This window comes from Meriones unguiculatus, chromosome 3 (genome assembly GCF_030254825.1).
Source record: "Meriones unguiculatus strain TT.TT164.6M chromosome 3, Bangor_MerUng_6.1, whole genome shotgun sequence".
Lineage (NCBI taxonomy): Eukaryota > Metazoa > Chordata > Mammalia > Rodentia > Muridae > Meriones > Meriones unguiculatus.
The window spans coordinates 51,775,313-51,798,498 of NC_083351.1; the positions used below are offsets into that span (position 1 = coordinate 51,775,313).

The 23,186-nt window shown below is 38.3% G+C and overlaps 1 protein-coding gene across 1 annotated transcript in view; it reads right to left on the reverse strand.

The window, feature by feature from the left end:
- Window positions 1-2,241: 2,241 nt before the first annotated feature.
- Window positions 2,242-23,186, reverse strand: part of Znrf2 (zinc and ring finger 2) — a 70,956-nt gene continuing 50,011 nt past the window's right edge. The window contains exons 3-5 of the mRNA XM_021648027.2: window positions 17,295-17,400; window positions 10,961-11,042; window positions 2,242-7,164 (exon numbers count right to left, since the gene is read on the reverse strand). Of these exons, the coding sequence (XP_021503702.1) occupies window positions 10,985-11,042; window positions 17,295-17,400 (164 nt within the window). The 3' untranslated portion in view covers window positions 2,242-7,164; window positions 10,961-10,984. The remainder of the gene's footprint in view (window positions 7,165-10,960; window positions 11,043-17,294; window positions 17,401-23,186) is intronic.

A 23,186-nucleotide genomic window follows, 5' to 3' on the forward strand; every position in this document is an offset into this window, starting at 1 on the left:
ACTCAAATTTACTTTCTTGGGAAGGTAGTTTTTTGGCTGCATTCTATTTGAATCCCATAAAATAGTGAATTTAAGAGCTCACAGACATTATTGAAGCACTATTTGACAGAATTTTAACATTATGTACTGAGGAAATTTTTTAAAGCGTTTTATGTGGACTGTATGAACTTAGGGACTTCTGTTAAATTTCTACTGCTTTCACAGGTCTGTGATGTGATGCCTTCTGTCCGGTGAAGAGAACCCAAGTCACTCTGGAGAAGCCTGCTGTTGTGCTGCCATGGACACATTGTACACCAGATCATCAGCCCTCCTTGACTCATGCAACTACCCTGAGGTTGCTGCTCCTCCAAAAATGTTTTCATCAGTCCTTCATGCCCTTTGCTCAAGAGCAAAGATCACGAAGCAGCAACCTTCTGGTCCTTCTACAGAGCAGAACCCAACCCATCTTTAAAAGCAATCATCATCAGGACAGCAGGCTCCCAAATATGTGTATGAGGACCCAAGTCCAGTAGTACCTTTTGTTGTCAAGATTTGAAGTCAGGCACAACGGAGAGTATGGGAAATGAACCCAAGACAAACCCCTGAAGAAGGTTTCAGGGTGCATGTTGGCACTTATTAAGCAAGGGCCAAAGCAACAGGAGCTAAGACAATGAGGCTTCAAGAGAGGTCCAATTCAGCCAAGCTCGAGAGTTAAAGTAACTCCATGGCCCTCATTCTCCAACTAGCAGTTAGTGCTGGCAGCGTCTGCAGCCCTAAGGAACTGTGGCCCTGAAGCAATATTGCCCCTTATTCATGTCTGGCCTTGTTCTCAACATTCTATTCTGTCCTGTCTGCACCTCCCGTGACCCCATTCAACTCACTTTCAAACAAAGTGCCTTATTTCTGGCTCTTTAGGATACTCCTGGCATAATCAGACTTTCCCAGGTAGAGCCAACCTTTTAAGATACATAACAAGTATAATCAGGTGTCCTGGTCCCTCCCTCCCTCCCTTTCTACAAAAATGGCTACTGAAATGAATCCACTTTCCCTCCTATGTTTCCAGGTCCCCCTGCCCTCACCTTCTCTTGAGTTAGTATAGATTTCTTAACAGGCCTTTCTGCCTCATCTTATCCTCCCCAACTGGAAATGTCATCATGATTGTCTCTCTTGCTTAAAGTCCTCTAATCACAGACATACACACACTGTATGGATCTATTGCTTGCTTGCCTCTCTAGACACTGAAGCTTTCTCACTTTCTGTCTACTGTACAAATCCCCTTGCCCACTTTCTCTACAGCTATGAATCACCTACTCATAAAGGCCTGATTGTGCTCTCATCTCTTCCGCGTCTATGCCAGGTAGAATAGAATGCCTGCTACAGCATATACTCTGGGTGTGCAATGGTTACTTAGTAGTTTTGCTCATTAAAAATTAGGTTCCCAGAGGACAGCTGTCTTTCATTACTATGTTCTTGGTTCCAATACAGCATGGAATCAAATGCTGCTTAATGTAAAAGTGCTCAAACAGCACGTTCCCTAAATGGTAAGGATGGAAATAAGAACTTACGATGCTCTGTTATTCCATGGGTTCCTTAAACACATCAGTTAAGAGCTCAGATGTTATCAATACACTTTATGGTAAACATATTAATAAAAATCATATAAATGGGTACAAATTGTTTTCCATATCAACATTTATATATACCACATTATCTGGCTTTGCATATTCATACCTTCTCAATACAAGACCAAGACAAGGCACAGAGAATAAAACCCATGGCCAGAGATAGGAGGCCTATCCCAAAAGCCTAGCTTCTTAATCTACAGAACCCAATCATGCTTACATCTTGAAAACTGCTTCCAAAAGTAAAGGCAAGTTCTGAAACAACTGAAGCCTACAAAGTGTGAGTGCGCCACTGTGCAGCACCCTTCCCAACACCTGGTGCTCCAGCTACATCTCAATGAGAACACTAGCAGGCTTACATCAGGTATTTCAGAGTATATCTTCACTTACAGTCAAAGAAATACAAAACCCTGTCGTCCGTTACCATAAGCTATTAAGAAATTTTCACAATTTTATATCTATCTTTGTCATCATGGGAATAAAAAAATAAAGAGGCCAATATCAACTGTAGCATGGCAACTTTTCATTACCCAAATATTTGTTTTATTGTAATACACTGTCCACTAAAAGACATAAGGTAGGAGATATGACAACTTCCCTTGAGAGCACTCTTATTTTCTACTTCTAAAGAACAGGAGAATTTAATGAGATCATTTGGAAATTTTATTTATTAAAATATCAATGAATTGTTCGGTTTCTGTTTAGAACATACTAATACAGGTTGTTCCTAATACAGTTTCTCTTATTTCTTATAATCAATGCCTTCAGGGCCTTGTTTAACAAGAACAAAATACTTTCTAATAGAGGAAACTGAGAGGTATTATAGAAGAGTTGTGGAAACCACAAATAAATCAAGAGGTAAATATTGTGATTTTCAAGCAAAGAAATCCACATAACAAGTCATCTGCAAAGAAATGCAACAAACTGTTAATCAGTGCCATCAAGTCCAGTGTTCATGTTGTTTCTTCCTAGACCAGAATGTCTTAACCATACTATACACACCCAAACACTAACATGACCTCAGTCAAACTTTGAGACAAGCTCTCACTTTGTAGTTCAGACTGGTCTCAAACTCACGGTGTAGCCCAGGCTGGCTTCAAACTTGTGATCTTCTGCTCTGCCTCAACATGTCGGGTGCTGGGATATCATATATGCACAAGCTTGGCTGACAGAGGAAACATTTCTGGTAGCAGTTACTGCTAACAAACTCAGGTGTAGTTGTTCAGCTTCATCAGTGCAAGTCAACTCCAACATCAGAAACGGCAGGCATGGGCAGTCAGTCCTAAGAGAACTGTTATTTCTCATGTCCAATCTTGAGATCCTTGTGGCCCAGGGGCAGAACTAAGAAACACATACATTATTAATAAATGCTACAGTATCACATTTTTTAATTAATTGTGCCACACTGTTCTTTGCTTCTCTATAAACAAAAAAAACAGAAAAAAAAAAAAATCTTCCTTATGATCAGCCACTGGTCAAAACTCATGAATAGTTTGAATATCCTGTGAGGACAGTGACAGTGCATGTTAAACTGAAACTAAATGGTAAGATTTCTGGTGTTCAAGGGCATTTTTTTTTTTCCCCACGGAAAGTCAACAGACTTAGAATATCAGGAATTTTCCATCCAAGACAGAATTCTGATTAAAAAAAAAAAAAAAAAAAAGTGTTTTCTAGCTTAAGCACAGCATTTACAGAACACGGCATAAAGTATTAGTTGGGCACCAGATAATACCATAAAGTATTATCACCAGAAATGTTTTGTGGATGATTTCAGAATGTGAATCACTATCAGAACACCAAGAAGCAGCCACTCAGACTCGGAGGAGATGTGGAAGGGAGAAAGAGCAGAGAGTGAAACAGGTAAGGTAACTACAGCTGTATCACACGGCTACAAAAATATTACAAGTTACACACTTTAGAAAAAAAATAGGAGAATGGACTTCAAAGTACTGACATGCTACAATTTCTAAAGTCAAGTTAAAATATCTGTATAGTGAGTAACAAAGGGGCATTTCACGTTTTATTTCTCAATATCTGTTTACCCCAAACCCACAGAAAAATGGCTGAATGCACCAGAGCCCCACAACCAGCTAATGGCGCTTGTGACAACAGCACCACTTGCCTCTAAGTCACTCTATGTTCCTGATGATCTGGTTTAGAGGGGAACCTCCTCTGTGAAGAAGAAGGTTGTGTCTGGATCACATGGTTAACACACAGTGAGGCTGTCGTCAGTGGCAAATGAACGCAACCATCCCTGAATTTTAAGTTTCACACTTTGCTCACCTTTAGCTTACTGCTGGGAAAATCCCCTTATTTCACTCAAGTCAATACTACAAAAAAGCAGGTACTATTTACACTGAATCCATAATCATTTTCACTAAAAGGAATATGCCTATGTCTTGCTATAACATATTAAAAGTATTCTTTTTTTTTTTGAAGATAGTCTAGTCTAGAACTCACTTTGTAGCCTAGGCTAGCCTGGACCTGTTTGTCAATCCTCCTGCCTCAGTTTCCTGAGCATTGGTATGAGTCACCATGTCCAGTGGGAAATGAGTACTCTGAAACCTCACCATACCCGGACTTAGAAACACAGTGTAGAATGTGCTCTGGAAAGGAGTCCACCATTTGTGGCAACTCACTGAGGTGGGAAAAAAAAAAAAAAAAACTTCTGTGCACACTGCAGATATGCTAAGGATGGTCGTTGGTTGATCTAGGCTGCATTCTAGTATCTAAATGGAAACTGAAATAATCATGTAACATTTAAGATACAGAAGACTTGTACTGGAAAGCCCAAACCTATATTCTCCAACAGTCAATAGGACTTTTCCACTGTGGTTTCTGCTATCACATACACAAAAGTCAGGTAAAACCACTGCTTATATAACAATCTTACAGTCTGATTTATAACTAGGTTTGAAATACATTACATCTATTTCTCTAGAGAGGAGCCTAAGAAAGAGAATAATTTTATAAAGAGAATAGTGTTTCTCTTAAATATACTGGCAAAGAGGGAATTAAAAAAAAACAGATTAAAGTAGAATTAAAAATTGGCAATAAATTTACTATGGACAGAGTGGCACTAGAGAAATCCAAGCATGTATTTCATTCTCTACACACGTGGGACCTTATTTGAAGAGTATTTACAAAGATTCTAGAAGGTTATGACCAGCTGGATAACGGAGGCTTTCAATTTTTATTCCACCTCCGTAATATTTATTGTCAGTAGTTTCAGCTGAATAGTCTATCATTTTATGGCTGATGCTATTCATGTCTGCATACAGACTAATATTGTAAGCAATGCTACAGAAAGTATCATTTATCGAACATCTGCGCTCTTCTCTTTTCTTCTATTTCTAATTATTCTTTTTAGGAAATTATCGCAGACAGAATTTAAAGTAAAAACACCAACTTTATAAAATTTGACCAAAACAACAACAAAAACCCCAACAAGCTATCTGAGTAGGCTTCAGTAAATCCTGTCCAGACAAGCACAGTCTGCGCCCACGGCCTGGCCATTGCAGCACTGAGCTCCCCATCCCCACAGAAGCCATGAAGACTGCTGGAGGACAGTGTGTGCGAAGGGCAAACTTGGGCTGAGACTCCAAGAAGCTGAGCTTGGCGAAAAGCAGGTCACCGTCCAGTGGAGTCTAAACATTAGCTACCACAGCTGCTCTCCAAGAAGGGAAGACAGCAGAAGTAACTCTTACCATGCAATACACCAACAGTAGAAAGCAAAGTGATTGTTCACATTCTAAGAGCTCTTCCTGGGACAAAAGTGGATTCAGATTGTATATTAACAGAAAAGAAATTAAGGAAAAATATTTCTCTTGAAGGAAGAGAACTTCCTACAACTGGCTGAAAAGAAGCCCCTACAGAGCTGTGCTGCAAACTGTTACACGCTGTCTGGCCACTGACCAGAACAGGCAATCCGCAGCACAGTCTCTGAAGGGAAGCACTATCTAGCTTACGACCACAGGAAAGCAGTGCAAGCTCTTTTCATGGCAGGACAACCCCCAGCCCACCCCGCCACAGCAGCAGTGCTCCTGTATCCGCCCTTCTCTACAGGAGGGAGCAGGAGCCACAGGGCTGGGGAACAAATCAGAGTGTGAGAGTAGCAGCATCGGAGAAGCACACACTTCAACACCTCAGGGCAGCAGCTCAGGACACAGGGCTGTGCAGCCGACTAGACCAGAGAAGCAACACCCTCCCTAGGAAACCAAATGTGAAATCTACTTATTGGTATTTTCATACTTATTTAAGAAGACATTCACTGTTGGAGCCCTGACAGTTCTCTTCCAGTATTCTTAACCATCAGATGTATTTTGGGGGAGTATTTATTCACATAATTTTGCTTATTACAGTTCTTTCTACAAAGACTGAATTTAAAAGTATCCACAACATTTTCAATTACAGTAACAACACATTAATAAATTATAAATTAACAAAATTTTTATATTTGCTTAAAAAATCATTTATCAAATGCTAACTTCCAGATTATCTGGAAAACTAAAGATACAAGTTGCTAGAAATCTGGCATCCCAATTAAATTCTGATTTTTAAAAGTATATAAAATGTCCCTCAAATTACTCCAAGTCCCACTGCAGAAGTGTTTATTTCACCCTTTTCATAAGGTATTAAGTTTACAACTTGCTAAACATTTTACCCAAACATGGGAAAACTGCCTGGAAATGCAAAGCACAATGAAGTAATTACATGAAAGGAACAAAATACCTGTTAGGACAGAGTCACTTCGGCCCCAGCACTGAGACCTGCAAATCTGGACTTTTCAAAGTTGCATAGCTGCAAGATGGTCACTGCTAACAAGCTATTGCACAGTTTTATTTCAGAAGAAACAATGTATTTCAGAAACTGCAGTTCAGTAGACTGTTCTACATTTAATTAACCAAATGTAATTATGTAACTTGATTTACTCTTTGGATGGCATTTTTATAATATTAAACCTTTAATTCAAACTACTAACATATTTTAGCTCTCCTACCCAGAAACCTATTTTTCATACATGGGGGGGAAATGGAAGAACTTGAGATTATACTCTCCATTCACAGAATATTACACTGCTTTGATTACATTTCTTGGTTTCACACTGAAGAGTTTGTAAGAACTAAATTGTGTGGTTTTCAAGGTAAGAATAGGTAAATGTAGAAACATTATGTTGGGGAAAATGAAAAGTCCCCAAACTTAAAAAAAAAAAAAAAAAAAACACACCAAAAAAACCCCAAATACATTAAAACAGCAGCTCTACAGAACTTAATAAAAAGTAAATCAACTTTGCAATTAGTTAACTTTGGCGTCTGAATACAAAATGTTTATCAGTGTCATCTATGCAGTGACTAGTCCAGGATGTGCAGCATTTTCAAAATCCCTGTGTGTCCCTTATATGCAAGTTTGGTACACTGAGTTCTGTGCTTCTTGTCCTTTTCTGGACAACCGTGTGTCACAGAACTCAGATCCTGGCTGAATAAGCCTGCAGTTCTCATTTTTTTCCAGAGTCCGATCTTCAAATCTTCTAGATTTCTCAAGCATCTTGGAAAGACAAGAAAACCTGCATGAAAACAAATTATTCTAAGTCATAGTCAATAATAGTAATGCAAATAGAAATTCAATACCCACTTCCTCATGAATAGTGCTTTTATTACTGCAGCCTTTCATACCTCCCCTTTTTACCACTTCAGAAATATATTCCTTTGTAGAACAAATCAAGAAACAAAATAATCAGTTAAACCTTAGCATAGTCTTAAAAAAAAAAAGCAAAACTTAAGTCATTCCTTTTCCACAATAAATGCTGAGAACTGAGGACACACAGGCACACACACCCTCTCAAACTTAAAATCATCTCCCCAAATTACAAACAGTAAACAACTTCATAATTAATCAAGAAGATACATATTCATGTCTCTTTTTTTATAGAGTTGGTAATTAAATTCTTATGCTGTAGATACAATGTGGGGCCTTGCTATTAAAAAAAAAAATCCTTCAAGTTTTTGGAACCAGACTCCATTGGTTTGAATTTCTGCAGACAGTTAAGTATAAAGATCAACTCATCTCATGTAAGTTCATTTCAAATCTCAGGTACATGTACAGAAAGACCCCTAAGAAGGAAAGACTAAGATGTTAAAAAAAAAAAAAAATAGATGTTGTCCGAGGTTAACAGAGATATGCTGTTAACTCTTGAGATGGGCTGTGTTCCAAAATTCCATAAGCTCACTGTGCCATCAATGAAAAAAACTCTAGAGATGAGACCATGAAAGAAAAGCTTAGGTCTGCTATGGTCTTAGTGTTTGCTCATCTTCAACAGAGCATATCAGAGCCTTTCAGGGACATTGGCCACTCTTCTGCCATCCAAGGACGCCAGAGGAATGATCATCTAAGATCCCGTCTACTGGCACCTTGGTCTAGGACTGTGCAATGTGCAGGGCTGTGACTCTGTTCATCATCAGTCTGACTGATACTAGCACATACTAGAAGCATATTTACCTACAGGTTAAAGATTTTGGGATATGTTTTGGTATGTTAAACAATAAATTAAAAATACCACCATTTTAATGTAGCTCAGGTTGACCTGGAATTTCTGTCACCATGCCCAGTAAAACTTTCATTTTATTAGCACTGGTTTTTGGCATTTCTTTGAAAATGCTTCAGGATTTTTTCATCACTGTGCTGATCCAGACACAGGGCAACACTTACCAGCACTTTAAAGCATCCCCTCATCCAGAAAGCATTTTTCAGGTTGGGAACTCATCTCAGTGGCTTAAAGCCACCTGGCTAGCACACATAAAAGTTTAGGTTCAAGCTTTGAGACAACAAAAGGGCTTGTCAGGGCTGCAGATGTGCCTCAGTATAACTGTTGGCATGTACAAGATCATGGTTTGATTTCCAACATCAAGAAACAATAAAACCTCCACCTTTCTAATAGTTAAATAAAAACACAGACGTAAATGTGGCCCAATACAACATCACATCCCAGTGCTCTGCACCAAAAGAAATCTTACTATGTCATTTATACATAGGATCCTACCAAGTTCCCAGATAGTGGTCTTTCAGTGCCCCAGGCTCCCCGTCCGTGCCTCTGCTTTCACATGTAACCAGCTGTAGTTCTCACTTTTGAATCTGTTAACCTTAAATTATCCTCATCAATACTGTTAACAAAATTTCCTGAATGCATCACCTCAAAAAGCCTAAGACTTCTAAGCTAAGGAGCAAGAGCTACTAATTACAGCGTCTATCTATTGTCTGTGGAGGCAGGGCAGGTGTAGAGGCCAGAGAACATGGGGGACGGGGTTCTCTCCTATGCAGGTCCCTGTTATCAGGCTTGGCAACTGGCACTTTTACCATCGTCTTAGTTTGGATTATCATTACTGAGACAAAGCACCATGACCAAAAGCAATTTGGGGAAATAGTTTATTTGGCTTACCCTTCCACAGCACTGTTCATCAAAGGAATTCAGAACAAGAACTCAAACATGACAGGAACCTAGAAGGAGGAGCTGATATGGCAGAGGCCACAGAGGGGTGCGGCTTACTGGCTTGCTCAGCCTGCCTTCCTATAGACCCAGGACTACCAGCAGAGGGCTGGCACCACCTATAGTGAGCTGGACCCTCTCACATCAATCACTATTAAGAGAATGCCCTGCAGCCTTGTGTACAGACTGATCTTCTGAAAGCACTTTTTCAATTGAGGTTCCCTCTTCTCTGTTGACTCTAGCGTGTGTCAAGTTGACAAAAAACTAGCCCGTACACACACTGAGCACCTTGCTAGCGTAAGGACCACCAAATTATCAAAATAACAGGAAGTATGAGGGTGGCAGAGAACAAGGCCTCAGAACATTTCCAACCTCTAGTCACAGCTGTTTGGCAACTCTACTGTTGGCTCTAGCGCTCTCACACTGAGTCCTCTAAGTCTTCTGAAGCATTCCAAAATCAGCTAAAGGCTCCATCCTTAAAACAGCAGTTAAATTAACCTTATTTTTCAAAGCTAAATGATACCTTCCTTAACTTACGGGAACGAACAAGGATACTCATGGGTTCATCTTTAATTCACTAAGCACTTTTCAAATAAACTAAGTCAGCAGAACAAAACTGTTCTCCGTTTGGCACTATAATATATTGGCTTATTAGAGATACAAACATTTCACACTATATTAAGGATGGGAAGAAGAGTGCCTAGTCACAGGCTGCAACTTTCTGAAGGAAATGCTACCTAGTTAATCATCTCAAAATGGCTCAACTAGTCATCAGTGTCAGAACACCTGGGACTGTGTCCTCACCAAGTCAACTGCTGAGCTGTAACAGGGCCAACAGTACTCAGTGTTACTTTCACATCTGCCGAGTAACAGACAGAAAATTATGCTCATACCATGAGCACATAATCCTTTCCAATGACCACAATTATAGTCTCTAGGAAAACACATGGGGCAAAGCTCAAGTGTGGAGATTAAACTGTCTTTGCAACCTGGGACTTGAAAAGTGCCTTGCTTCTTTTAACTTCATGTGTGAGAGGATGTGTGCAAGCCAGAAGTTGACATCTTGGATCACCTTCAGTCACTTTCCACCTTATTTTTGATACAATGTCTCTCAATAAACCTGGTGGTTGCCAACTAGGCTAGACTAGCTGGCAATAAGCTCCAGTACCTGTCCACCTCTGCCTTCCCAACATTAGGATTTCAGTGTGTGCCACCTGCCCAGTGCTTTTTTACATGGGTTCAGAACTTGAGTCTTCATCCTTCCATGGCCTCTCCTTAGCCTATCTTCCTTAACCACTTGATTCAGATATAATACAAAACATTGTGCATATGCCATGTATTTTGATGAGTGTGGTACAACTTGCTTTTTGAAACCATGGGCCCTAACTACTCTGACCCTTAAAGGATTCTTCCTGGAAAATGTGGTCATAATGTGTACTTCACTGTTGGTGTGTTTCCTCCTGGTATTAAGCTTAAATTAAACAAACAAATGTTTTTTAAAGTACCAAAAGTATTGAGTATTCTATACATATTTAAAGTATTTAAAGTATTGAGTATTCTAGTTACTCAATACCTACCTCTATTCAAGAGTCAACAACAGTCACTTCTAATGTATTTTTTGGGGGGAGTGGTTTTTGGTGCTGGGAATTAAGCCCAGGGCTATGACAGTTAAATGCGCATTCTAACACTGATCAAGACTCGTAGCCTCCTTAGTATATCTTTAAATGTGTGTTTTTATATAGCAGGCTTACAAAATACCTAGAAAACAGACACACACATGCACTCAGAAATGTAGTTAAGTAGAAAAAGCTGAAGATGAAAATAGTAATCCAAAAATAACAGTTTACAAATCAATTTAAAAAGGAAGGGGAACAATTACCCATAACACAGGAATCTGATGCGCTTAATCTGAAGGGTGCTCTGGACAAGATCTATTTACTTCAAACCATTCATCTATGCAGCTAGAAAAGAGCAAAATTAGAAAAGGTAAATCCTGTGTATAATTATATATCCGAGCAGTCATAAAGCCAAAGACAATGGACTTGAGTGTCTTTGGAGGAAAAAAAAAAAAATCAGTATTTTTAACGATCACACCTGACAAATACAGTAAAAGAAAGACATTAATTATACTACAATTATTCTATATTATTATTATGCTATGAATTACTTTCCATTTTAAAAAGGATAACATTTCCCTTAAAGAACTATCATTTCATTAATATTCAAAATCAATTAATATTTCCTTTTCAAAAGAGTTATATATCAGGTTACCTATCAATACAGATAGCATTAATTTTTATTCTTAACAATACTGCATAACCTTTAAAAATTTCACATTTAAATGTAATAATGGAACCTTTAATTCTACCCTGCTCTGTAATCCATATAATACACAGACAAAGATATCATCTGTTGAGTATTCATGATCTTACTGGAAATTATGTATAGGGTATATACAATTAACCTCTTTCTTTGGGTTTGTGTATGTTTGTGTATGTACATGCATGTTTATGTATGTATGCACACATGTAGAAGCCTGTCAGATATAGCCTTGGAGGTCATTCCTCAAGTGCTGTCCCTCCCACTCCCAGCAGGGCCTCTCACTAGCTTGGAATTCCTAGGTGGGTTAATGAGGCTAGCTGGGCGGGGAGTCCCAGGGACCCAGCCACCTCCACCTGCCTAGCACTGAGACTATAAGTGCTTGTCACCACACCAGCTATTTTTGTGGGTGCCGAGGCTTGAACCGAAGACCTCATTCTTGCAAGACAAGCACTTTACTGAGCTATCTTTGCAGTAAATTCATTAGAGTAATTAACATCAAAATCCAGTTTCTCAGTCCCATTTCAAGCGTTCTCTGTAGTATTATGTGCAGTGGCTGCTCCAGTCAGCACAGGTATAACACATTCCCTTCAATATACAAAGTTCAAATTCACAAAACTGTGGCAAATGAGAAAAATCAATGTCCTCAAAGGACAAGTAATTTGGTCAGCAGCTTGGAGGTTACTAAAGCAGATTAGAACTGCTCACAATTCTCACTGGTGGGATATGTTAATTTCTGGATGCTCATAAAGCCAGGTTAGCTACTATGCTGACGGTAAATGAAGAAATACCATGCTTATACCCCAACAGGGAGGCTCTCCAGTGCAAATAATGAAAAAAAAAAAAAAAATAAGGTTCAAGTACCTCAACCAATACTCATGTCTTCCAAGTGACTAAAGCAGCAACTCAGACCACTATAATCTTTGCGCGCTAATTATCCTACCCCAATGTGGTTATGACATACTTTCAATCTGGTCTAAACCACTCAACCCTAAAAACCTCCATCTACATCTGAAAGCAAAATGCTCCAGCTGTGGTTACAGCCCACTGTGCACCTGAACATAGTCATGTGGTCTAAAACGGGTTCTTCATAGCCAGCCATGTGACCTGTGCTCGCCATGAGAAGTCAGTAAGTAACTTCAGACCCCACTTCATGTAAACTAATATCAACCCAGTCTCTATTGTAAACTACCTCACTGTTTGTTTAGACAGGGATACCCCTTTCTCCTAGAAGCCCAAGCAGGAAATCAGTACTCTGAATTAGTACGTTTTATTCTCAGGCATTTTCTTGATAACTCTAAAGGTATGTTTTCTTAAAACACAGTATTACCTCATGTTTCAGAACTTAAATTAGTTAGTGCTACCATAAATATCATGCCTCATTTGCCTTCATGAATGCTTTTCAATTTGTATTCCATTATATAAGTATAGCACATGGATTTGATACCACATAATCCCAGCTACTTGGAGGCAGGAGGATGGTAGGTTTAAGGCCAGCCTAGAAGACTTGGGTGAGATCCTGTTTCAAAATAATGACAAAGAGTATATCACAATTGATTTATCTATTTCTTTTACTACAGACATTTTCAATTATCGATGAACAGTCTCTAAAAGGTCACACCAATATATATATATTAATGTCTTCACTAATTACAGTTTGGGTTGGCTCCTTAAAAAGTCATAGTAAGGCTTTCTCAGTGCTGGTTCATATCCTGGTTTACATGTCTTATTACCCTACCTCCCTCCCCATAATTCTGGGAAAAATCACTGCACTCTCTAGACTTTTTCTGCAGCACAGACTCAATAGTGGAATAACTGACCTGTAACAACACTCTGCAATTATAGCTGCCGAGCAATGGCATCACTCCTTTTTATGGAATTGCTAAATTTCAAAATTTTTATTATAATTCATTTATTTATGGGGACAGCTCATGTGCTTTGGTGACCATGTAGTGGTCGGAGCCTATAAGACCAAGTTCCACCTGAGGGTCCTGGGGATCAAACTCAGGTTGTCAGGCCTGGGGCTAAATCCTTTCCCCAATGAACTATTTCATTGGCCACAATTTTTTTTTCTGCCTTTTAATGTTCTATAGTCTTTCTTACAGATTTTCAAGAGCCTACTATTATTCCAGTATCTCAGTTACTATTTTCAGGTACTCTGTTACAAATATATATATTTGGGGTGGGGTCAGTGATTCTGAAACAAGGCTTTGCTATACACTCTATGCTGATCATAAACTGGAGATCTTCCTGCTTCAGCCTCCTAAATACTAGACTTACAGTAAAATACTACCATGCCTGGCACTATGTGTTGGTATAATGTTCTTGTGGAATGTATACAATTTACCCTTGTTCATTAAAATGCTTATTTCTCTACCTCAGTATCTGGTTTCAATCCAGACATTGCATTGTCATGTTTATTCTAAGCATCGCCTGTCTCAAGTTTGTGTAAACATGCCACCATTTGTTCTCTGTACTGTCCATAAAACAACCAGCCAGTGCTGAGCAATGGAGAGAAGAGGGTGGGACATCCTGGTCTGGAGGGGAGGGGAAAGGAAGCGAGTGGGACGAGTAGGAGAGAAGAGACTGGCAGGAGAGGACTTGGAACCATGAGAAGAGATGAACATATGACTAAAATCAAGTATAATGTGGGCAATCTGAATGGGAGGAAACTATGTAGGCTTGGGGGTTTAGGATGGAGTAACTATTGCCCAGCATTGTGCTCTAGGTTAATTAAGAAAATCCTAGTCTCTGTGTGGTGATTTGGGTATACAGCTGGTTTAGGAATAACTGCTGCTTAACTAAAAGATAAATCAATACTAAACTTTAACCATCAACAACAACTATGCATGCTCTTTAATAAACTTTCCCACAAATTTATAAACTCAATGTAGCAAGGTTTGACGGTAAATATCAGATTAAAGGCAGACCACACAACACAATTTTTTTTTTTTTACCAGAACAAAGACATGTTCATTTCTAAAAGTACTGTATGCTTGGAATGTTAATGAGTTTAGTGTCATATATAATTAAGGAAGAATCCAGACTGGTAGGTCATGAAGACAAAAGCCAATGCATATAAAACTGAGAACTGTGACAACACATAGCCTGATGGAATCTTGAGCAGGGTCATGGGGGATGAAAGCCCTTCAACACTGCATTGCTGCATGGCTTGTTGTATTTAAGTGTGTTCTCATCTGCAGCTTTTACATAGTAGCACTTACAGCCTACAAAATTCATCTGCTACAGCAACTGACCAAAGGAAAATGTGTTATTTCAAACATAAAACTTTTGTCGTCAGGTTAAGAGCCATTTCCACTACCTCACATGTAAATATGCTATGATTTTTTAACAGTCAATTTTATCAGTCTTCTAAATGTATCTGTGTGAGTGTATGTATGTAGGTGTACCATGTGTGCACATGAGCTCTTGGATGTCAGAAGAAGATGTTAGAGCCTCTGCAACTGGAGTTACAGGAGGCTGTGAGACACCATCTGAGTGCTGAAAACAAAGCCCAGGTCCTCTCTACAAGAGCAGAAAAGCACTCTTAGCTGCTGAGCTAGCTCTGAGCATCCTTAAGCTTATTTTGGGGACACAGAGGGAAGAGGCATATATCTTAAGCAAAAAGAAATAAAGTTCCTTACCAAAAGGTCAAAAACAATTCCTTATTTTTTCTTACTTTCTTAGATTTTGAATTTCACTAGTATTGCAGAGACAGCCTAGAATTTTTCTTTCAAACTTAAAGGGACTCGACTGTCTTTCTGTATCAGTAAGTAATCAATACCAGCACCATTTACCAACAGCTTACTCTGTCTACACCACCTCTAGTCAAACTTTTTTTTTCATTTTTTTAAAAATTTCTTATGCCAACATTTTCCAAATATTAACACATTTAAATCCTCACAACTAAGTGAAGCTTGTACTATTGTCCTTTAGCATTCAATGATAAGGAAATCAAAACCAGCCTAAGATCACGTAAAGAATTAATTAGTGGAAGGACTAAGAGTCCTAATTGCAGCCTCTGTGTCCTTAGGTCCCATGCTGTGGTCTTCCCTCGCAGGCTCACATGTTTATGGACTCAGTTCTGTCCTAACTTGTTTCATTTCTGCATCTCTTAGGATAAGTGCCAGCAGGATTCTTCTTCAAGAGTGTGGTTGCTGCTCTTTAGCCCTTCTCATTAGTCCATATACATATTTGGAAATATTATGTCCAGTTACAAGAAACTAAGATTTGATTGGGATAGCATTAGCTATATAGATTAATTTGGGTATGAATCTTATTTTATAATACTGCTTTTTTCATACCCACCATGCTTTACATGCATATTAATCTTAAATACCTTACATTTCTATAACCAATGGGTACATATACACACATATGTACTCATTACACTGAACCCAGGGTTGGGGATTCAGCTCCATGGTAAGAAAGGCTCAGACATGCAGGATCCCAAGTTCTATCTCCAGTACCAAAAATATGAAAACAGATGTGGAAAAATGGAAGCCAGGCACAGCGACACACACCCCAAGTCACTTGCTCTCAGGAGGCTGAGGGAGGACACAGGTATGAGGGAAGCCTAAACTACAAGGAAAATATGAAGCTATGCTGGGCTATTTAGTTAAGATTCTGTCTGTGAAAATAAAGTCAAAACTTGGCAAGCTAAAACTGTTCAATTTTCTTTTCTTGACTTATTTACTATTTTAGTCAGGAAATTTTTTAAATAATCAAAATAGTTTATATCAAGATAAACAGATAATCAAGAAGTTTTCTGTATTACCTTTACATACTAACTCTGTTCTAAGTAATGCTACCTGTGATGTCTATTTGTGTGACACTGGTGTACACTGTTAGTTTAGTTAATATCCTTTTAATTCTGTATTTGTCTACCTTTAAAGCATGTTGCTTAACAACATCATATTCCAACATTTCACCTACTTTTGATATATTCTTATAGATATAATTACTGATATGTTTGGATTTATTTTTGTGTCCTCATTTTGCATTGTTTACTGTGCTTTCTCCATGCTGTTCCTACAGCTCCCATTTTTAAGTAAAATTCCACGTAATTCTTTTCCTTTGTTCAAAAGCTGTAATTTTCTATTCTTTTTTAAAATTAAAATATACTTTGTTATTTCTTTTAATTATGTATATATATGCAGGTTATGTGCATGCAAGTGCCAGTGCCCTCTGAGGCCTCCCCCAAAGCTAGAGTTGGAGGTAGTTGTGAGCTGCTTGACATGGGTGCTGGGAATTAAACTGGCCAGTATGTGCTTTTAACCCCTGAGCCAACTCTCCAATCCCTATTCTTTTTGTGTTTACCTCCAACAGTGTTTTGTTTTGTTTTATTTGGCAACAGGGTCTCTCTACCAGGCCTGGAACTCACTATGTAGACCAGGCCAGCCTAGAATTCAGAAACCAAGTTTCCTACCATGCCTAGCTTTGTTTTTTAAACTAAAAATGGTCCTGTGTTATTCTAAAAGCAAGAAGAATGCACAAAAAAACAAATGGGCTTTGAGGTCAATCTGCTCGAATTCCCAATCTGCTGGAATCTCGGCTTGCCATCTGCTACAAATAAATGCCTGGGAACAGTCCTAATGTCTTCTTTGTCAGCTGTAAAGTGAAGTGGTTGCTACACTCAAACAGACACCTACTGACCAAGCTGAAAACACCTGCACAGCACTGAGCGCTTTAAAAATGGCAGCCTTCAAGATACAACAGATGCCTGTTCACATTTTCTCTGAGCAAGTGGGAGAAAGGGAGATGGGGTGTTATTAAGATCCTAAGTTGAGCAGAAGAGTTTGAATAAAGAAGAAGCCTTAAGCCCTAACTGCAATGTTTGACTAAAAGAATAATCACTTTGCTTTAAAATCAACTTAAAGTAACACTGAACTTACCCTTTATGATATATACACAGGCAAGGTAGCCGTGCTATGGTGTCTCCCTGCTGCAGTTCTTCAAGGCATATTGCACATTCCCCTGCGTCTTTACTCAGCACGTCCTCTGTGAAGAAAAACAATTCAGTACAGTGAAACCAGCCACCAAACTAAAACACAAAAACCACCAACCAATGACTTAGCCTTCCTATACAATTACAGAAAACTCAGCACAGATACTTGAAGTACTACGCACAAGGAATGAACTGCTCCTCACACCTGCTTCTAGACAGTCTCTTGCATTCCCATTTCACTGAGGCATGAGAGTAAGCAAGGTCACACTACCATAGTTCTCAACTTGCACAAGATCCTGATCCACAAAAAGGTAACAACTTAAGTTATTTTTAATTTGTAACTCATATTCTTTCCCATGTATCAATATTAATTTAGTGTCCAAGACAGTTTAATTGTGTGGTTGAAAGGACATGAATATAAAACACCATTTTAAGTTTGTTTTTTTTTTTTTTAACTAAAGGAAACAAACAAAAAAATCACCCAACAGGATAAAAAGCTGCTTATCTAAAAAAAGATGCAGAAGGGTATCAATGCTCTTGTTTACATTCTCAAAGTGACTTCAGAAAGTTCAGAGTTTTGAAGACCTGATACAGGGAGAAATTCTTTATAACTTTTCCCATCAGCAATGCCATACCAACCCCAGACAGTGATTTAAGGCTTCCAGACAGCACTGAAAATACTGTAAACACTCTGTGATGTCTGAAAACATAAGGGAAAACCCCTTACTACAAAGCAGATATTCCTTTAAAAAATTCTAAAATTGTAATTTAAATGGTTTTAATGTTATTTTAATTTATTTTGAAACAGGGTCTTATTATGCAGTCCTGGGTGGCCCAGATTCACTATGTACAAAAGAGTGGCCTCAAATTTAGAGATCCTCATCCGCCTCTGCTTCTGCCCTGAGTGCAGCAAACAAAGGTACACACCACTACACCCTGCCTAGTGTTCTATATTAATGTTTAAAGAGATCCTGCCTGAATTAGTGTGTTAGCTCAGAAAACTAAAGCATGTGATTACTACAGAGTACGAATAAAACACTTTCCGAGAACAGTGTGGCTCCTCTCAATGATTCATTCAGAGACAGCAGATTGAGAGAAAACAGCCTATTCTTGGTTCACAGAGAAGCCTGGTAATGAACAACTTCCATGAATAAAATGCTATCAGCACTCATACCCGAATATATCATGATCAGCAACTAAGACAGAGATAAGAGCAAAGTGTTACACCCTTTCCCTCAAGTTCCCATACTTCACTGTTTTCTGTGGACCCTGGAGGGCTGCTGTCATTGTCATTACTAGATACAAGCCTTTGCTTTTTCTGTTAGAGTCCTCTTCTGTCTCCCTCCTCCCCTCTTCTTTATCTCCACTGAACCCTATCACTTAAGGACCAGTTTACAGTTAAAAGCACTAAACAGACAGATAGCAAAGAGAGAGCAAAAGATGATGGGTTTCATCCCAGCACCATCAAACAGAGGAAAAAAACGCTTTGTAAAAGTTTGTAATTCTAAAACATACAGTGTATTCCTGCCATGTAACCCGCAAAAAAACCCAAAACAAACAAACAAACAAAAAATAAACCACTATCAAACCTAATAAAGCTATGAATGAGTTTTCTAATAACTTCAAGAATGAAGCTCTACTTTTTGCAGCCCATACACGGCTGTGGGGGGGGGGACCTACCGCCATTAGTTATGACTCATAATCCCAGCACAGGGAAAGCTTAAGGCAGGAGGACCACGCTCAAGGTTACCCTGGGTCATGCAGAGAGACTCTGTCTCAAAAGAAGCAAAAGCAAACAAAACTGCAGCACATACCAATCTTAAAACACATTGGTTTCTTTTATCTGACAATGCCTCAGGTTTTAGTAGAACATCAACTCTCAAATGTCACTCATTGCAAATATAAAGATAAATGAAATGAGCATTTGAATACAAATACCATTACCATTTTCTCATAAGGTCCGTATCACAGATTCAACATGAACTACAAGTATGAAGAACTTTAACACACTCTGGATATATTGTTGAAAGAAAAATACATGACTTCTAACACATCTATGTTGACCTGTAGCCAGGTCTCATTTCTTTTTACAAATGTCTTTTTAAAAAAGACTTTGCAATGACAATTTAAATAATCATTAAAACTAAAATATTTAATTAAAATTTGTATTGAATGTAGTATTTCTAAATTTTATCCTACCCATAAAATTCATACACCAAAGGCAAATCCAATCTGTAACATTATTTTTTAAGAATTCTACATAATGCTGCTTTAAACTTGACACAGCAAGTATGAGCCTAAGACACTTTGGATGTCCTACCTCAATTCAGAATGTTGTGTTAAAAGCAGTTACTTTGATTTTTAATTCCTTTCAGCTCCAGGACAACGACACCTGTATTTTCAGCATCAAGGCAAGCTCTCACACACCAACAACCCAAACAGCAGCTTAAACCAGAGCTCAAGTTCTGCTGGGAACAGCTTCTTGTAAAACCCCATCTGATCAGACAATTAGAAGTACTCCATGCTCAAATGCTATCTGGGAAGCAACTAAGTTAGAATGCAGTTTGTTCTTAAAATAAACTTTCAAATAAAAATACTCAGTTTTTCAAAATTTAAAGTCTTTCCAATACGAGATCTACCTGAAAATGTTTTTACGGTTAAAAAAAAATCATCATGTAATGTGAAAACTCAACTGTGTTTTTTCAAACTGTTCATTAGTGAGTAGTTGGAGTGAAATTGGTATACCATATACCACCCTACCTCTCTGTGCCTTATTACCCATGTATTAATTCTGACATACTGATATGGAAAAGGGGTAAAGTTAAAACAATGACTTTTAACAACAGGTGGATGCCAGAATCACTTTGGGGATGCATTCTAGCTCAACACAGAAACAGGTACCTGAGTTTCTTGGCATCCTACCATATACAGTTGCCTCAGAAAGGTGATGTGTGTGTGTGTGTGTGTGTGTGTGTGTGTGTGTGTATGTAGGGGAGGGGGCAGAAACAGCAGGTGAAGATTACGAAGTGCATGAGATTTCGAGTTGAGCTGGGCATAGTGACATAGCCCTATAACCACACCCAGAAGACTGAAACAGGGGAAAGCTATTCAAGGAAGCTACGGTACACAGCGAGAAATAGGTCGGTGTGGAGAGACCACCCATAAAAAATGTAAAAATTTATGCGCTGGGCATGTGGCACACACCTCTATTCTCAGCATTTGGGAGGCAGAGGCAGAAGTATCCCTCTGTGAGTTCAAGGCCAACCTGGTTTACATAGTAAGGACAGCCTAGGCTACATAGGGTGATCCTCTCAAAAAACAAACAAGAACCCCATAAAACTACATTAAAAAGTAGAAAACTGAAAAGTTAATACAGATTTCCATTTTGCTAGTAGTTTGACTAAGTCAACTTCTGAAACATCCTACTACTTGTCTTCAATATTAACGTAGGGAATATACTCAAAATATAAGATTTTAAAGACTTATATAAAATATTTTTTAAGTTAAAAAAAACACTACATGAACTTTTCTTTGTTAATAGGAAGTATTTTAAGGACTTTTTAAAAAAATTAAAGCCAGTTACCACCCTATTTCTTTTTCTCCTGCCCCTGATATTCCAGTGTTCAAAGAAATCCATGTTGATTGGAACTGCTGAAATACTTCTGACATGTATATATATGTATATATATTACACACACACACACACACACACACACACACACACACACATATACATATATATACCCATGACTATGGTCTCTAGAACGGTAACATGCAGGTAACTGCGCCTAACACTGCATACACTGTGGCTTCATTCACAAAGGCAACACAAACAGGTACTTTATTACATTCTTTTGCACATACTTGTATTTTATGTTAGTCTTACACAATAACAACTTATCTACATTTGCACGTGAGCAAAAAGGCTTGAGGAAGTTAAGTAACTTATCAGAAGCACTTAAATTATTTGTGTTTTGGGACCGTAACTTGGAGTTAGGTTGATTGATTAAGTAGCATTTTGCTTACTTCATGAATTTTGCTATTTATAATTTCACTCCATTTTAAAACTTTTTAAAATTAAAATAGCATAAATATTGATGCAAATGAACAGTTTTAGACAACCTTAAGTGTGTGAAATTCTCAAGCTGGAGAATATATTAGAGAAAGTATTTTTTTTTATAAGTTTAGTTCTTAAAAACTCTATGGATGCTAGGGCCCTCAGGCAGAGGTGCTGGGCCTTGTGACTTGCCTGTAGCCACAGGCAGTATGAGCTGCCTGGTATGGGTGCTAGACATTAACTGCCGTCTTCTGTATGAGCAGTGCAGTCTTACTGAACCGTCTCTCTCCAGCCCTTGGGCAAAGTCTTCAGACTGGTCACAGCTGATGGATAGGAGTTAATAATATGTTACAAAGTTGATGGTAGAAAGCAGCTCACCCTCCACTGCTTGACCAGCTTTAAGCAATCTTGGCCAACAACATGTTCTGTCCAAAAAGAAACAGTATCATCTGTGCTATCTACAGTGGCCACATACCAACTGGAATCAGCTCTTGAATTTTCAATATTAGCAGAGGTAAATACAGGAGCTAACAAACACAATTATGAGCTAATTATAAACTTCTGTAAATTGATATTTCACTTACAGCTTCTCAAGCTCTTTAAAGTTTGCATTGTCCAAAGAGATTACTTACAATTCAAGCAGCCAGCTATGCAAAATTAAAAGATTTAGCAGGTCCAAGCACATACCCATATAGTTATTGTGGATCAAGACAACATGAAGAAAAGCAGACAGCCAAGTCTCCAAAAGCCAAAACAAAACAAAGGCCAAGTGTCAGAGGCAGCCAGGACTCCATGCACAAGTCTAAATCACCACAGTCACTTTCAGACAAGCATCCAAAACAGTAGGTTCATCTTCCCAGCCAATCCGATGCCAAGCACTATCACAGATCAGGCATTTTACCTGAAGATTTACTTTCTCTTGAACCCTCAATGATAGCAGAAGAAAACAAAAGCAGCTGAAATTTGAAATAATCCCTAGAAAAATTAAGAATTAAAAAAAAAAAAATCACAATATTAGTAAAAAGCAATTACTCAAATAATGAAAAGTGGGGTCTCTCTTACTAATATGTTAGATATTATCCCAACTGGTTTAAAAGGAGTTAATGCTAATATTTGTCATTTCAGATCCATGAGCTATTATCTTACTCAAATACTATACACAGCTTATATATGATATTTAATAGAATGGCGCTGATTTTTGTTGGTTTTTATCCCTTTCAGAATCATGTTACTGGCTTCTCTGCCTCAATGCATACGCTTTCTGTGTAAATGCAACTAAGAACTGATTATAGTAACCATACAACTACACTATACCTGCACTGTCACAATAGAAAACTACGATGAACGCTTTAGCCCTGACTGATGGCTTACGTCTAAAATCCCAAGCATGTGGAAGGATTGCTAAGTTGGAAGCCAGCTTGGACTACACAGTAATATAGTCCATATGTTTCAAAAGCAAACAAAAATATTATTTAGGAACAGTTTTTAATGTTTTTAATAATTAAAAACTTATGTGCCTGGAAATATTTTGGAAATTCACTTGGCATCTCCTCTAAGAAAGTGTGACCAAAGTGAAATGGACTAGAATCTGGATTGGGAAAACTGGAACAGAAGAGATGAAAAGGCGTCTTTCAAATCACATTTTCATTCCCAAGGTGACCCAAAAGCAAACTCAAAGCCTGTACCAAAAAGAGTTGAGTTCCTTATAGGCAGCAAATAGCCATACAAGCCACCTGAGAAATTAGTATACTATAGAATCCTTTCTAATCTTCCAATTTATGA